General features: G+C 53.8%; 1 protein-coding gene across 1 annotated transcript in view; it reads left to right on the top strand.

Moving 5' to 3' along the window:
* Positions 1-9,702, top strand: part of LOC140716969 (serine/threonine-protein phosphatase 2A 65 kDa regulatory subunit A beta isoform-like) — an 83,394-nt gene extending 73,692 nt beyond the window's left edge. The window contains 1 exon segment of the mRNA XM_073030167.1: positions 8,367-9,702. Within this exon segment, the coding sequence (XP_072886268.1) occupies positions 8,367-8,383 (17 nt within the window). The 3' untranslated portion in view covers positions 8,384-9,702.
* The last annotated feature ends 5,923 nt before the right edge of the window (positions 9,703-15,625 follow it).

Here is a 15,625-nt window from a genome sequence, read left to right as displayed (position 1 = left end):
GGCCTGCATCGTGTCCCAGAGTCCCAGCTCGGTCCCAGCATAAGCATTCTCTCCTCAAGCAGTTCCGGCCTGCATCGTGTCCCAGAGTCCCAGCTCGGTCCCAGCATAAGCATTCTCTCCTCAAGCAGTTCCGGCCTGCATCGTGTCCCAGAGTCCCAGCTCGGTCCCAGCATAAGCATTCTCCCCTCAGGCAGTTCCGGCCTGCATCGTGTCCCAGAGTCCCAGCTCGGTCCCAGCATAAGCATTCTCCCCTCAAGCAGTTCCGGCCTGCATCGTGTCCCAGAGTCCCAGCTCGGTCTCAGCATAAGCATTCTCCCCTCAGGCAGTTCCGGCCTGCATCGTGTCCCAGAGTCCCAGCTCAGTCCCAGCATAAGCATTCTCCCCTCAGGCAGTTCCGGCCTGCATCATGTCCCAGAGTCCCAACTCGGTCCCAGCATAAGCATTCTCCCCTCAAGCAGTTCCGGCCTGCATCGTGTCCCAGAGTCCCAGCTCGGTCCCAGCATAAGCATTCTCCCCTCAAGCAGTTCCGGCCTGCATCATGTCCCAGAGTCCCAACTCGGTCCCAGCATAAGCATTCTCCCCTCAGGCAGTTCCGGCCTGCATCGTGTCCCAGAGTCCCAGCTCAGTCCCAGCATAAGCATTCTCCCCTCAGGCAGTTCCGGCCTGCATCGTGTCCCAGAGTCCCAGCTCGGTCCCAGCAAAAGCATTCTCTCCTCAAGCAGTTCCGGCCTGCATCGTGTCCCAGAGTCCCAGCTCGGTCCCAGCATAAGCATTTTCCCCTCAGGCAGTTCCGGCCTGCATCGTGTCCCAGAGTCCCAGCTCGGTCCCAGCATAAGTATTCTCTCCCTCAGGCAGTTCCGGCCTGCATCGTGTCCCAGAGACCCAGCTCGGTCCCAGCATAAGTATTCTCTCCCTCAGGCAGTTCCGGCCTGCATCGTGTCCCAGAGTCCCAGCTCGGTCCCAGCATAAGCATTCTCTCCTCAAGCAGTTCCGGCCTGCATCGTGTCCCAGAGACCCAGCTCGGTCCCAGCATAAGTATTCTCTCCCTCAGGCAGTTCCGGCCTGCATCGTGTCCCAGAGTCCCAGCTCGGTCCCAGCATAAGCATTCTCTCCTCAAGCAGTTCCGGCCTGCATCGTGTCCCAGAGTCCCAGCTCGGTCCCAGCATAAGCATTTTCCCCTCAGGCAGTTCCGGCCTGCACCGTGTCCCAGAGTCCCAGCTCGGTCCCAGCATAAGCATTCTCTCCTCAAGCAGTTCCGGCCTGCATCGTGTCCCAGAGTCCCAGCTCGGTCCCAGCATAAGCATTCTCCCCTCAGGCAGTTCCAGCCTGCATCGTGTCCCAGAGTCCCAGCTCGGTCCCAACATAAGCATTCTCCCCTCAGGCAGTTCCGGCCTGCATCGTGTCCCAGAGTCCCAGCTCGGTCCCAACATAAGCATTCTCCCCTCAGGCAGTTCCGGCCTGCATCGTGTCCCAGAGTCCCAGCTCGGTCCCAGCATAAGCATTCTCCCCTCAGGCAGTTCCGGCCTGCATCGTGTCCCAGAGTCCCAGCTCGGTCCCGGCATAAGCATTCTCCCCTCAGGCAGTTCCGGCCTGCATCGTGTCCCAGAGTCCCAGCTCGGTCCCAGCATAAGCATTCTCCCCTCAGGCAGTTCCAGCCTGCATCGTGTCCCAGAGTCCCAGCTCGGTCCCAACATAAGCATTCTCCCCTCAGGAAGTTCCAGCCTGCATCGTGTCCCAGAGTCCCAGCTCAGTCCCAGCATAAGCATTCTCCCCTCAGGCAGTTCCGGCCTGCATCGTGTCCCAGAGTCCCAGCTCGGTCTCAGCATAAGCATTCTCCCCTCAGGCAGTTCCGGCCTGCATCGTGTCCCAGAGTCCCAGCTCGGTCCCAGCATAAGCATTCTCCCCTCAGGCAGTTCCGGCCTGCATCGTGTCCCAGAGTCCCAGCTCGGTCCCAGCATAAGCATTCTCCCCTCAGGCAGTTCCGGCCTGCATCGTGTCCCAGAGTCCCAGCTCGGTCCCAGCATAAGCATTCTCCCCTCAGGCAGTTCCGGCCTGCATCGTGTCCCAGAGACCCAGCTCGGTCCCAGCATAAGCATTCTCCCCTCAAGCAGTTCCGGCCTGCATCGTGTCCCAGAGTCCCAGCTCGGTCCCAGCATAAGCATTCTCCCCTCAGGCAGTTCCGGCCTGTATCGTGTCCCACACTCCCAGCTCGGTCCCAGCATAAGCATTCTCCCCTCAGGCAGTTCCGGCCTGTATCGTGTCCCACACTCCCAGCTCGGTCCCAGCATAAGCATTCTCCCCTCAGGCAGTTCCGGCCTGCATCGTGTCCCAGAGTCCCAGCTCGGTCCCAGCATAAGCATTCTCCCCTCAGGCAGTTCCGGCCTGCATCGTGTCCCAGAGTCCCAGCTCGGTCCCAGCATAAGCATTCTCTCCTCAAGCAGTTCCGGCCTGCATCGTGTCCCAGAGTCCCAGCTCGGTCCCAGCATAAGCATTCTCTCCTCAAGCAGTTCCGGCCTGCATCGTGTCCCAGAGTCCCAGCTCGGTCCCAGCATAAGCATTCTCCCCTCAGGCAGTTCCGGCCTGCATCGTGTCCCAGAGTCCCAGCTCGGTCTCAGCATAAGCATTCTCCCCTCAGGCAGTTCCGGCCTGCATCGTGTCCCAGAGTCCCAGCTCGGTCCCAGCATAAGCATTCTCCCCTCAGGCAGTTCCGGCCTGCATCGTGTCCCAGAGTCCCAGCTCGGTCCCAGCATAAGCATTCTCCCCTCAGGCAGTTCCGGCCTGCATCGTGTCCCAGAGTCCCAGCTCGGTCCCAGCATAAGCATTCTCCCCTCAGGCAGTTCCGGCCTGCATCGTGTCCCAGAGACCCAGCTCGGTCCCAGCATAAGCATTCTCCCCTCAAGCAGTTCCGGCCTGCATCGTGTCCCAGAGTCCCAGCTCGGTCCCAGCATAAGCATTCTCCCCTCAGGCAGTTCCGGCCTGCATCAGGTCCCAGAGACCCAGCTCGGTCCCAGCATAAGCATTCTCCCCTCAGGCAGTTCCGGCCTGCATCGTGTCCCAGAGTCCCAGCTCGGTCCCAGCATAAGCATTCTCTCCTCAAGCAGTTCCGGCCTGCATCGTGTCCCAGAGTCCCAGCTCGGTCCCAGCATAAGCATTCTCTCCTCAAGCAGTTCCGGCCTGCATCGTGTCCCAGAGTCCCAGCTCGGTCCCAGCATAAGCATTCTCCCCTCAGGCAGTTCCGGCCTGCATCGTGTCCCAGAGTCCCAGCTCGGTCCCAGCATAAGCATTCTCCCCTCAAGCAGTTCCGGCCTGCATCGTGTCCCAGAGTCCCAGCTCGGTCCCAGCATAAGCATTCTCCCCTCAGGCAGTTCCGGCCTGCATCGTGTCCCAGAGTCCCAGCTCAGTCCCAGCATAAGCATTCTCCCCTCAGGCAGTTCCGGCCTGCATCGTGTCCCAGAGTCCCAGCTCGGTCCCGGCATAAGCATTCTCCCCTCAGGCAGTTCCAGCCTGCATCGTGTCCCAGTGTCCCAGCTCGGTCCCAGCATAAGCATTCTCCCCTCAGGCAGTTCCGGCCTGCATCGTGTCCCAGTGTCCCAGCTCGGTCCCAGCATAAGCATTCTCCCCTCAGGCAGTTCCGGCCTGCATCACGTCCCAGAGTCCCAGCTCGGTCCCAGCATAAGCATTCTCCCCTCAAGCAGTTACGGCCTGCATCGCGTCCCAGAGTCCCAGCTCGGTCCCAGCATAAGCATTCTCCCCTCAGGCAGTTCCGGCCTGCATCGCGTCCCAGAGTCCCAGCTCGGTCCCGGCATAAGCATTCTCCCCTCAGGCAGTTCCGGCCTGCATCGCGTCCCAGAGTCCCAGCTCGGTCCCGGCATAAGCATTCTCCCCTCAGGCAGTTCCGGCCTGCATCGTGTCCCAGAGTCCCAGCTCGGTCCCAGCATAAGCATTCTCCCCTCAGGCAGTTCCGGCCTGCATCGTGTCCCAGAGTCCCAGCTCGGTCCCAACATAAGCATTCTCCCCTCAGGCAGTTCCGGCCTGCATCGTGTCCCAGAGTCCCAGCTCGGTCCCAACATAAGCATTCTCCCCTCAGGCAGTTCCGGCCTGCATCACGTCCCAGAGTCCCAGCTCGGTCCCAGCATAAGCATTCTCCCCTCAGGCAGTTCCGGCCTGCATCACGTCCCAGAGTCCCAACTCGGTCCCAGCATAAGCATTCTCCCCTCAAGCAGTTCCGGCCTGCATCGTGTCCCAGAGACCCATCTCGGTCCCAGCATAAGCATTCTCCCCTCAAGCAGTTCCGGCCTGCATCGTGTCCCAGAGTCCCAGCTCGGTCTCAGCATAAGCATTCTCCCCTCAGGCAGTTCCGGCCTGCATCGTGTCCCAGAGTCCCAGCTCGGTCCCAGCATAAGCATTCTCCCCTCAGGCAGTTCCGGCCTGCATCGTGTCCCAGAGTCCCAGCTCGGTCCCAGCATAAGCATTCTCCCCTCAGGCAGTTCCGGCCTGCATCACGTCCCAGAGTCCCAACTCGGTCCCAGCATAAGCATTCTCTCCTCAGGCAGTTCCGGCCTGCATCGTGTCCCAGAGTCCCAGCTCGGTCCCGGCATAAGCATTCTCTCCTCAGGCAGTTCCGGCCTGCATCGTGTCCCAGAGTCCCAGCTCGGTCCCAGCATAAGCATTCTCTCCTCAGGCAGTTCTGGCCTGCATCGTGTCCCAGAGTCCCAGCTCGGTCCCAGCATAAGCATTCTCCCCTCAGGCAGTTCCGGCCTGCATCACATCCCAGAGTCCCAGCTCGGTCCCAGCATAAGCATTCTCCCCCCTCAGGCAGTTCCAGCCTGCATCGTGTCCCAGAGTCCCAGCTCAGTCCCAGCATAAGCATTCTCCCCTCAGGCAGTTCTGGCCTGCATCGTGTCCCAGAGACCCATCTCGGTCCCAGCATAAGCATTCTCCCCTCAAGCAGTTCCGGCCTGCATCGTGTCCCAGAGTCCCAGCTCGGTCCCAGCATAAGCATTCTCCCCCCTCAGGCAGTTCCGGCCTGCATCGTGTCCCAGAGTCCCAGCTCGGTCTCAGCATAAGCATTCTCCCCTCAGGCAGTTCCGGCCTGCATCGTGTCCCAGAGTCCCAGCTCGGTCCCAGCATAAGCATTCTCTCCTCAGGCAGTTCCGGCCTGCATCGTGTCCCAGAGTCCCAGCTCGGTCCCAGCATAAGCATTCTCCCCTCAGGCAGTTCCGGCCTGCATCGTGTCCCAGAGTCCCAGCTCGGTCCCAGCATAAGCATTCTCTCCTCAGGCAGTTCCAGCCTGCATCGTGTCCCAGAGTCCCAGCTCGGTCCCAGCATAAGCATTCTCCCCTCAGGCAGTTCCGGCCTGCATCGTGTCCCAGAGTCCCAGCTCGGTCCCGGCATAAGCATTCTCCCCTCAGGCAGTTCCGGCCTGCATCGTGTCCCAGAGTCCCAGCTCGGTCCCAGCATAAGCATTCTCCCCTCAGGCAGTTCCGGCCTGCATCACGTCCCAGAGTCCCAACTCGGTCCCAGCATAAGCATTCTCCCCTCAGGCAGTTCCGGCCTGCATCGTGTCCCAGAGTCCCAGCTCGGTCCCAGCATAAGCATTCTCCCCTCAGGCAGTTCCGGCCTGCATCGTGTCCCAGAGTCCCAGCTCGGTCCCAGCATAAGCATTCTCCCCTCAGGCAGTTCCGGCCTGCATCGTGTCCCAGAGAACCAGCTCGGTCCCAGCATAAGCATTCTCCCCTCAGTCAGTTCCGGCCTGCATCGTGTCCCAGAGTCCCAGCTCGGTCCCAGCATAAGCATTCTCCCCTCAGGCAGTTCCGGCCTGCATCGTGTCCCAGAGTCCCAGCTCGGTCCCAGCATAAGCATTCTCCCCGCAGGCAGTTCCGGCCTGCATCGTGTCCCAGAGTCCCAGCTCGGTCCCAGCATAAGCATTCTCCCCTCAGGCAGTTCCAGCCTGCATCGTGTCCCAGAGTCCCAGCTCGGTCCCAGCATAAGCATTCTCCCCGCAGGCAGTTCCGGCCTGCATCGTGTCCCAGTTTGTCGCTGGGTCTCTGAAGAAATAGCACAAGATGGGTGCCTGCTGTAGGGGTACTGATGGTTGAAAAGGCTCTTTAAACTAAAGATGTGTGCCTTGTAATCTGCACGTGCAGCTAGCGAGGGTCGGGGGGAGAAACACGCAGTCCTCAGCAGGTTCAATAAGGGGTATAAAACACAAATTATGGATTCAAAACTCTGAAAGTACAACTGGGAAGCCAACCAGAGGATTATTCAAAGAGCTGGAAAAACGCTGTGATACTTGGAACTGTTTCCAGTTAGAGGGATTTGCTAATTGTTCAGAATTACAAACCTTGTGATAGAGCTGAGCATGAAATTCCCAGTTCTGTCTCCTACTCGCCCTCCTGTTTCTGTGGGCTGAATATTTTAAGAAGCAATCCAGAGTTTTGAGTGGAATCCTCAGTAAATGGTTCTGTGTTTCTATTAGGTGATTTTTAGGGTTTAAGAACAGGTGTTAAAATCTAGCGGTACCGTTCAATAATTCTCTACCATCGTATGTACTTCCTGTTACCCGGCTGGTGTTCGGGGCAGTAATGAAGGCCCTGCATCTTTGGCGGTGTTCAGGGCTCCCCCTCATCTTGTCAGTAGCTTCCTCGGTTTTCACTCCTATCAATCACACAAATCCCGCGGGGGTGGAGCCCAGGACTTACGATGCACTCGGAGGTAGAAAGATTCTTCATTGCTGTTTCCGTAACAGTTATTGTTTGACCGGTCAGGGTTGTTGGCCCTGAGCTGAACCCGGTGGACCGCCCTGAGTCTGGCCTCTGCCCTTTGACCTGTTTGGCATGGGTGACCCCACCAAGAGCCAAAGCATAAAACCCTGAGTCCGACCAACATAGTTCTCCGGGTCGTTGAGGCAGACAAGCCTCCAAACCCCGCGACAAGCTTGTGACCCTCTGGGAGCTCTGCTGTTGTGGTCGACTTTTGTGTCTCACCCTCACTTGTCCCAACCATGTGAGGTAGCTGATGCCTTTATTCCAATTGGTCCTCAGTTAGATGGGGCTCATCTAGGAGAAGGAAAACTCTGATCTCAGATCTCCGCTGCCTTGCAGCGATATCCACTCATGAGGAGAGTCCCTGAGGCAGTCCGACGTCGAGTTCGACGCAGACCGGCAACTCCCGGTGCCGAACCGTATCGGTCTCTGCCGTTCCTCTGGGTTCATCGTCTGCGTGGAGAGGGGGAGCCTGCTACCCGGGGAACAGCTCGCTCTCTCCGTATCGTACTGCCCTGGCTTGTGTATCTAGACAGCTCGGACACAACAGCCACGGTCGACCCTGACCGACGGAGGCCTCAGTCACTCCTCCCGTGTACATTTATTACAGTTAAATCAATTCATTTGGTGTGTAGCGTTTCAGATTACTTGATTTTTTTTAAAAAAATCACTGAAGAGATGAGAGTTTGTGGTCTGTTTTCAGTTGAATGATTTTGAGGTGGTGTCTCTTCAGTAAAGCAGAAAACCTGGTTCGCGGTTTCTGCTAAATTAATTGCTGGCTGAGAAATGGGCTGCATTATTGAGTGGTTTAAGGTCCACGGGCAGGGGTGTTAACATTTTGGCTGAAAATGACGGGGCTGATGTGAGGAGAGTGGGAGTGGTGAAAGCAGAGTGCAGCGTGGGACAGCAAGGGTTCCGAGGCAAGAGCAAGACTTCTGTGATCGCTGTAGTCAATACAGGCTCGATGGCCTCCTGCTGCCCCCTGTGTTTCTGTATCAGGCTTGTGGATAATGTTTCCTACTTTAAAATCTAGTAGTTAGCAGAACCCAGTAGGTCTTAAAGTGACTAAGGCCTCCGTTGGTCAGGGTCGACCGTGGCTGTTGTGTCCTATCTGTCTAGATACGCATGCCAGGGCAGCAGGATACGGAGAGCGAACTGTTGCCCGTGTAGCAGGCTCCACGCACCCAAAGGAACGGCAGATACCGTTTGTCACCAGCGGCGTTGCAGGAGTCGCCGGTCAGCGTCGAACTCGACGTAGGGCTGCCTCGGGGGGCTCCAGCTCCGGGTTTTTCACTGGGGGTTCACTCCCGGAGCCTCCCCCGTGATCGGGTACAGCGGAGGTTTGAGATCGGAGTTCTCCTTCCCCCAGATGAGCCGACGAGCCCCGTCTGCCCGGATAGGTCTTAAAGCAACAGGAATTAAGAGTTGGTAATTATATGAATTCACTTGCAGTATTTTAGAAATGACATGTACTCCATTGCTAGAATTCCCACAAGTTGTCGTCATAGCTTACAGGTAGATGCACGTTCTGATTATCTTCAGAAGCGTTCACGTCTTGTCTGCTTTCAGTATCTGATCTGCCTGTTTTCCTTTCTTACCCAGTGCTTGCCTTATCGTAGAAAGGGGTGACGGAACGGCTCTCCGCACCTGCAGCGAGATCAGCCGCTGACATCTTTGAAAACCTTCTTCCACTCTCTCTGAAAAGGATGACCCCCTGGAAAATGTAAATGTCTCGTAGGTAGTGCCACTGGATTTCAGTTGCCTTGGAGATGATAGTTCCGCAGACCTTCTGCTGCCTGAAATTAGCTTGAGTGATCATAAGTGTCTACTCCCCCCTATTTATTTTCATTGACTGTAGTGTACCCAGTGGCATTGTGTATCCGGTGGGTTTAGCTGTTAACAAGGATGTGTATTAGCTTTGCTGCTCCGTCGATAGTCACTTTGTATCCAGCATGCTGCCGGCTCCTTCTCCTCCTTTCCCAAAACTCCTTCGCTTGTATTCCCAGCATCCAACGGCAAACGCTCGAATTGAAACTGAAGACGTCGTCCAATCTGAAGTGGCGGGGAGGGTCCACGTCGGATGGGTCCTGGTCTGGTGTAGGGGTGGGGTCCACGTCGGATGGGTCCTGGTCTGGTGTAGGGGTGGGGTCCACGTCGGATGGGTCCTGGCCTGGTGTAGGGGTGGGGTCCACGTCGGATGGGTCCTGGCCTGGTGTAGGGGTGGGGTCCACGTCGGATGGGTCCTGGCCTGGTGTAGGGGTGGGGTCCACGTCGGATGGGTCCTGGCCTGGTGTAGGGGTGGGGTCCACGTCGGATGGGTCCTGGCCTGGTGTAGGGGTGGGGTCCACGTCGGATGGATCCTGGCCTGGTGTAGGGGTGGGGTCCACGTCGGATGGGTCCTGGCCTGGTGTAGGGGTGGGGTCCACGTCGGATGGGTCCTGGCCTGGTGTAGGGGTGGGGTCCACGTCGGATGGGTCCTGACGAAGGGGAAAGAATGCGACTTGGCGTAGAGACGGGGGCCTCGTGTGGGAGGGTGTCCGCGCTGCGTTTTCTCCGGGTTGCTGAACGACGTGCTGTAAGCTTTGACCAACCTTACTGAAATGGCTTTAAATGCCGACCTGCTTCTTTTGATGGCGTGAGCAGCAGTGCCAGTGGATGCTGTGATTACCCGGTGGTTTGGTTAGGCAGCCCCGCTTCTGTACGTATCAGTTAAAGTAGATTCTCTTCCTGACCAGAATTACAAAATATTGTATCATTCCAGTGGTCTCGTCACATTTGGGATGCCGTTTCAATATTGCAAATCATGTAATTTAATGTCTGATAGCTTCTTGAATGATTTTAGGCAGGTTTAACCTGCTACCACTGGATGTCTTTCTCCTAATTTGTACATTACATCGTTGTTTGGACTGATTTCCCCAATAAAGTGGATTAAGGTAAATACTGTCACGTGTTTTGTCTCCTCGCAATTCTTTCCTTCCTGTTAAATTATTTCTTTTGTCAGGTGGCTTTCTGTGCTCTTCGCCGGATTTTAGACCGAAGTCTTGCACAGAAATCAGAGTTTGTCACTGAAGTGGGATTAGCAAGTTTAGTCAACGTGGAGAGGCAAGGGGGGGAGCCCATCGTATTCATGTCTGATCTAGTCCCATTGGCCTGTGTTTGGCCCACTGATGCGATAAATCTTTCCCTCCAAATGCCTTTTAAAACTTGTAGTTGTACCCACCGCTACTGCTTCTCCCTTTAAGCAGCACGCTGCTCCTGTAGTGGCCGGATCTTCACGCGATGCTCCACGTTATGTACAACTGCGACGTAATCTCCCCAACTCCTGCACTCGCTGGCTCAGCCAGTGCGAAACATTTCCGTTTCCTCGGCCGCTTAAGTCCAGGGAAGGCCATCTCCGGGCCCCGCCAAACGTGCGGGTTTGAGGGGCGAGCCCATCCCAAGGCCCCCTGTTTGTGGGGACCCTCTGTAATTTGTGATCCTGTTACAAAATAACCGCATAGAATTAAGATATTTAGTTTCATAATCCTCAATTTGACTAAAAGGTTAGGAAAGAAAGAGCAAAGATAAGGGCCTGTTTTACTGGAACAGTCTAACATGCTCACGGTTTCCCCCGCCACCAATCCCCCATTGATCACCCCGGCCCCACTCCGGGTCAAATCCTACAAACTCCTCTCTCTGGCCCCAAGCCCAACCTTAGTGTCCCTCACCAGAGAAACCTCCCCTTAATCATAGAGGAGCAGAAGTAGGCCAATCGACCCATCGAGTCTGTTTCGCCATCCAATTCTTCCAGTCATCCCCATCCCCCTTGCCTCCTCCCCATACCCTTTGATGCCCTGGCTAATCAAGAACCTGTCTATCTCTGCCTTAAATACACCCATTGAGATTGACATTGACGTGCAGCTGCTCGTGGCAACGAATTCCACAGATTTACCGCCATCTGACTGAAGAGGTTTCTCTGCATCTCTGTTCTAAATGGACGTCCTTCAATCCTGAAGCCGTGCCCTCTTGTCCTGGACTCCCCGGCCATGGGAAGTAACTTTATCATATCTAATCTGTTCAGGCTTTTTAACATTTGGAATCTTTCTATGAGATCCCCCTCCCCTCATTCTCCTGAACTCCAGGGAATACAGCCCAAGAGCTGACAGACGTTCCTCATACGGTAACCCTTTCATTCCTGTCATTCCTGTCATTTGTTCCCGTCATCCTCCTCCAAGCATAGCCGACCCTCAAACCCTCGGACCCTCACTCCTCAGTCCACTCTGTCCGGCGGTCTAACAACTCTCTCCATTCGCATCCCCTCTCTTCATCTCTCCCTGACAAAGGACCATGAAAATCCCTCTTCCAGACCCACAAGAAAGAACAACACCCCTCTCATTGGTGAACATACATTCCAAAGTCCCCATTATCTCTAGTCATAACCCAAACATTGCTGCTACAGAGAAACCATTACATTAGCTGGTTTCATTAGATGGTTCCTTTCATTCCTGGAACCATTCTAGTGAACCCTCTCCAATGTCAGTACATTCTTTTTTTGTAATTTACTTTTTTTAATTGAAGTTCATCATCAAACAAACATTTCCGTAAGATGTATTTCAGACATTGTACATATATATCACAAATCTCCACAAAGTATTTATCTGAGGTACACACTTACACACCCTCTCAGAAATCCCATTATGATAGTACATTCTTTCTAACATAAGGAGCTCAAAACTGTACACAATACTCAAGTGTGGTCACACGAGTGCCTTATACAGCCCCAACATCACATCCCTGCTCTTATATTCTATAAATATCCTCTGGAAAAGAACACCAACATTGCATTTGCTTTCTTCACCACTGACTCAACCTGGAGATTAACCTTTAGGGTATCCTGCACGAGGACTCCCAGGTCCCTTTGCATCTCTGCATTTTGAATTCTCTCCCATCGAAATAACAGTCTGCCTGTTTATTTCTTCCACCAAAGTGCACGACCCTACACTTTCCCACATTGTATTTCATTTACCATTTCTTTGCCCATTCCCCTAAACTATCTAAGTCTCTGCAGGCTTAATTTCTCTATTTCCTCCACCTATCTTGGTATCATTGGCAAATTTAGCAACAAATCCATTAATCCCATAGTCCACATCATTGACATACATCGTAAAAAGCAGTGGTCCCGACTCTGACCCCTGTGGAACTCCACTGGTAACAGGAAGCCAGCCAGAATAGGATCCTTTATTCCCACTCTCTGTTTTCTGCTGACCAGCCAATGCTCCACACATGCTAGTAACTTCCCTGTAATTCCATGGGCTCATGCTAAACAGCCTCATGTGGGCACCTTGTCAAAAGCCTTCTGAAAATCTAATTACACGACGTCTACTGCATCTCCTTTGTCTACCCTGCTTATAATTTCCTCAAAAATTTGCAATAGGTTTGTCAGGCAGGATTTTCCTTTCAGGAAACCACGCTGGCTTTGGCCTGTCTTGTCATGTGCCTCCAGGTACTCCGTAATATCATGCCTAACAATCGATTCCAACAACTTCCCAACCGCTGATGTCAGGCTAACAGGTCTATAGTTTCCTTTCTGCTGCCTCCCATCCTTAAATAGCGGAGTAACATTTGCAATTTTCCTGTCATCCGATACCGATTCTTGAAAGATCATTGCTAATGCCTCCGCAATCTCTCCAGCTACTTCCTTTAGAACCCAGAGGTGCATTCCATCAGGCCCAGGAGATTTATCCACCCTCAGACCATTAAGCTTCCTGAGCACCTTCTCAGTCGTAATTTCCTCTGCGCAAACTTCACTTCCCTGACACTCTTGAATGTCCGGTATACTGCAGATGTCTTCCACTGTGAAGACTGATGCAAAATATGCATTCAGTTCCTCTGCCATCCCTGCGTCTCTCATTACAATATCTCCAGCATCAATTTCTCTTGGTCCTATATCTACCCTTGACTCTCTTTTTGCCCTTTATATGCTTAAGAATGCTTTTAGTATCTTCTTTGATATTAGTCGCTAGCTTCCTTTCATAATTCACCTTTTCCTTCCTAATGACCTTAGTTTCCTTCTGCAAGTTTTTAAAGGCTTCTCAATATTCTATCTTCCCACTAGCTTTGGCTTCCTCATATGCCCTCTCTTGCTTTTACTTTGTCTCTGACTTCACTTGTCAGCCACAGTAGCGTCCTTCCATTTGAAAATTTCTTCTTATTTGGGATCTATCTGTCTTGCACTTCCCTCATTTTCCGCAGAAACTCCAGTCACTGCTGTTCTGCTCTCCTTCCTGCTGGTGACCCTTTCCAGTCGACTTTGGCCAGTTTCCTTCTCATGCCGTTGTAAATTCCTCTGTTCCACCGAAATGCATATTGGATTTTAGTTCCTCCTCCTCGAATTTCAAAGTGAGCTCGATCATGTTGTGATCACCGTTCCCTAAGGGTTCCTTGACCTTAAGCTCTCTTGTCACCTCCGGATCATCGCACAACACCCAATCCAGCACAGCCGATCGCCTAGTGGGCTCGACAACAATAAATAGACGGCATACAGTTCTCCAATCTTTTATCTTCAGCAGTAACCCAAACGTGAGCGGGAAACAACTCGCACAAAACAGCACAAAACGAAATAACAGACAGCATAACAGTAAAAAAAACACAAACTAAGGCATTACACGTGCTATACACCTCGCCCACAGACCTGTTGACTTGTTGCCATTTTCACGGACCCCTCCTAATGTAGGAATTTGGCCGTAAGCATCAACTGTTCATTCACCTCTGTGGATACTGCCTTCTGCAGACGTCCTTCAGATTTCCAGCATCTGTAGTTCTGGGGCCTCTACTTGTGATTTTCTTTTAATATACAGTAAATGACTTGGATGAGGAAGTGGAAGGGTGGGTGAGTAAGTTTGCAGAGGACACGAAGGTTGGCGATACAGATAGTGTAGCAGGGTGTACAATGGGACATCGAGAGGAAGCAGAGCTGGGCTGAGAGGTGGCAGATGGAGATGAATGGATTCACTTTGGAAAGCGTCACGCCCTGGTTAAGATTCTTTTTTTTCCGCGATGCTGCAGGTATTTCATTTTAGCGGTCCCTGCTGAGACGGGAGACTCTTGTTTTCCAGCTTAGGAGCGTGGTGTCGGCCAGTCAGGGTGGCAAAATTGGGAGAAGGTTCCAGAGAACACGGGGCGGAGAGGATCTTGTTTGGCGGGAGCTGGGAGGAGAGAGGAGGGAAGGTGGTGGACGATGCCGTCCCTGATGCGCAGGGTGCTGTGTGCTTTCACGCAGACCGAGGGAGGGCCCGGCGAGTTTGTTCCAGACCAGTTCCAAGATTTGAGCTCCACCGTGCACATGTGACTGTTTAAGTAAAGTGGGCCCTTTTTGTTCTTTTCTCTTACCTTCAATAACCGTGCGCTTAAGTTAATATTCTTAAGTATGCTTCTTATTAATCGTACGCGGTGTGCGATCCGTTATGCCTTGCCGGGGGGGGGGGGCGGTGAGTCGCGCAGCATTCACACAAACCGGGGTTTGGGTGGGCGAGACGTCCCGACCTCGCGGATCTGGGGCCGAACTCACATACGCCCTCGGCGCGCCAAGACTGGGACGGGTGGGTTTCTCGCCGCGGAGCCCAGCGGCCGTTAGCGAGGGGGGGGTGCCGTCGATCCGCACTTCCAGGGACGCCCAGTGAAAGGGGGATTTCAGAAGGTCGGGCTTGAAGGCGGAGTACGGGGTTAATGGCGGGAGTGCGGTGGAACGGGGGGATCTTGGGGTCCATAGGTCCCTCGAAAGTTACCCGACAAGTTGACAGAGTGGTTAAGAAAGCTGGTCTTCAATAGCCCTGGGGTGGAATTCCAGAGAGGCGGGGTAACTTTGGCGCTCTCTGTAAAACCCTGGTTAGACCGTCCTTGGAATACCATGTTCGGTCCCGGTTTCCTCGTCACTGGAAGGATGCGGAAACTGCAACGCTTAAGAGGTTGCAGAGGAGATCGGCCAAGTCCGCTGCCTGGACTAGAGAGCACGTCTTGGTCGAGCGGGCGAGGGCTTGCCCCCCTTTGGGGTGAAGATGAGCGGCGAGGTGGCAGAGGTGTGTAAGATGATCAAGAGGCATCGGTCAAGTGGGCAGCCAGGGAGTTTCTCCCCAGGGTGGTCATGACTTCAGGAGGGTGGGAGGACGGTACAGAGGTGATGTCAGGGGTAGGTTTTTTTTACAGAGTGGTGGATGGATGGTAGATACACCCCGGGGGTGGTAGGAGAGTCAGATACAAGACGAATGAGAAATGGAGGGCTCTACGGGAGGGAAAGACCAGACTGATGTCGGAGCAGGTTAAAAGGCCAGCACCACATTGCGGGCCGAAGGGCCTGTGCTGTGCTGTGTTCTATGCAGCCATTTCTCTGTCCTTCCGTCGCAAAGTCTCTCCCTCTCTACACAAACAGGGTCCTCCCACTTAATTTGCCTACGACCTGCCCTGGTCTGACGCTGGTCGAGAAGTTAAATTCCAGCAGCCGCAGTCCCTAGACTCTGTCGCAACCTTTGACAACCTCGCTGTCTCCTGCACCACCAGGTTTACGAATCTCCCTACCTGCACTTCCATCCAAATCATTACCGTGCATAATACACTGGGCACGGGCCTCGAATCTCAAAAAAAAAACAGGAATCGGAATCGGGTGCGTTATCTCCGGCCTGTGGCGTGAAATTTGTTGACTTAGCAGCAGCAGCTCAATGTAATGCGTAATCTAGCAGAGAGAGAAAAATAATAAATAAAATAAATAATAATGAAAGTAAATCAATTATGTTCGTTTGTATATTCAATAGATTTTTAAAAAACGTGCAAAGACAAATATTATATATTAAGAAAAAGTGAGGTTGTGTCCAAGGGTTCAAAGTCCATTT

The sequence above is a fragment of the Hemitrygon akajei genome, chromosome 26 (assembly GCF_048418815.1).
Source record: "Hemitrygon akajei chromosome 26, sHemAka1.3, whole genome shotgun sequence".
Taxonomy (NCBI): Eukaryota; Metazoa; Chordata; class Chondrichthyes; order Myliobatiformes; family Dasyatidae; genus Hemitrygon; species Hemitrygon akajei.
Note: the sequence above shows the minus strand (reverse complement) of the source record. Positions and strands in the feature narration are given on the sequence as shown.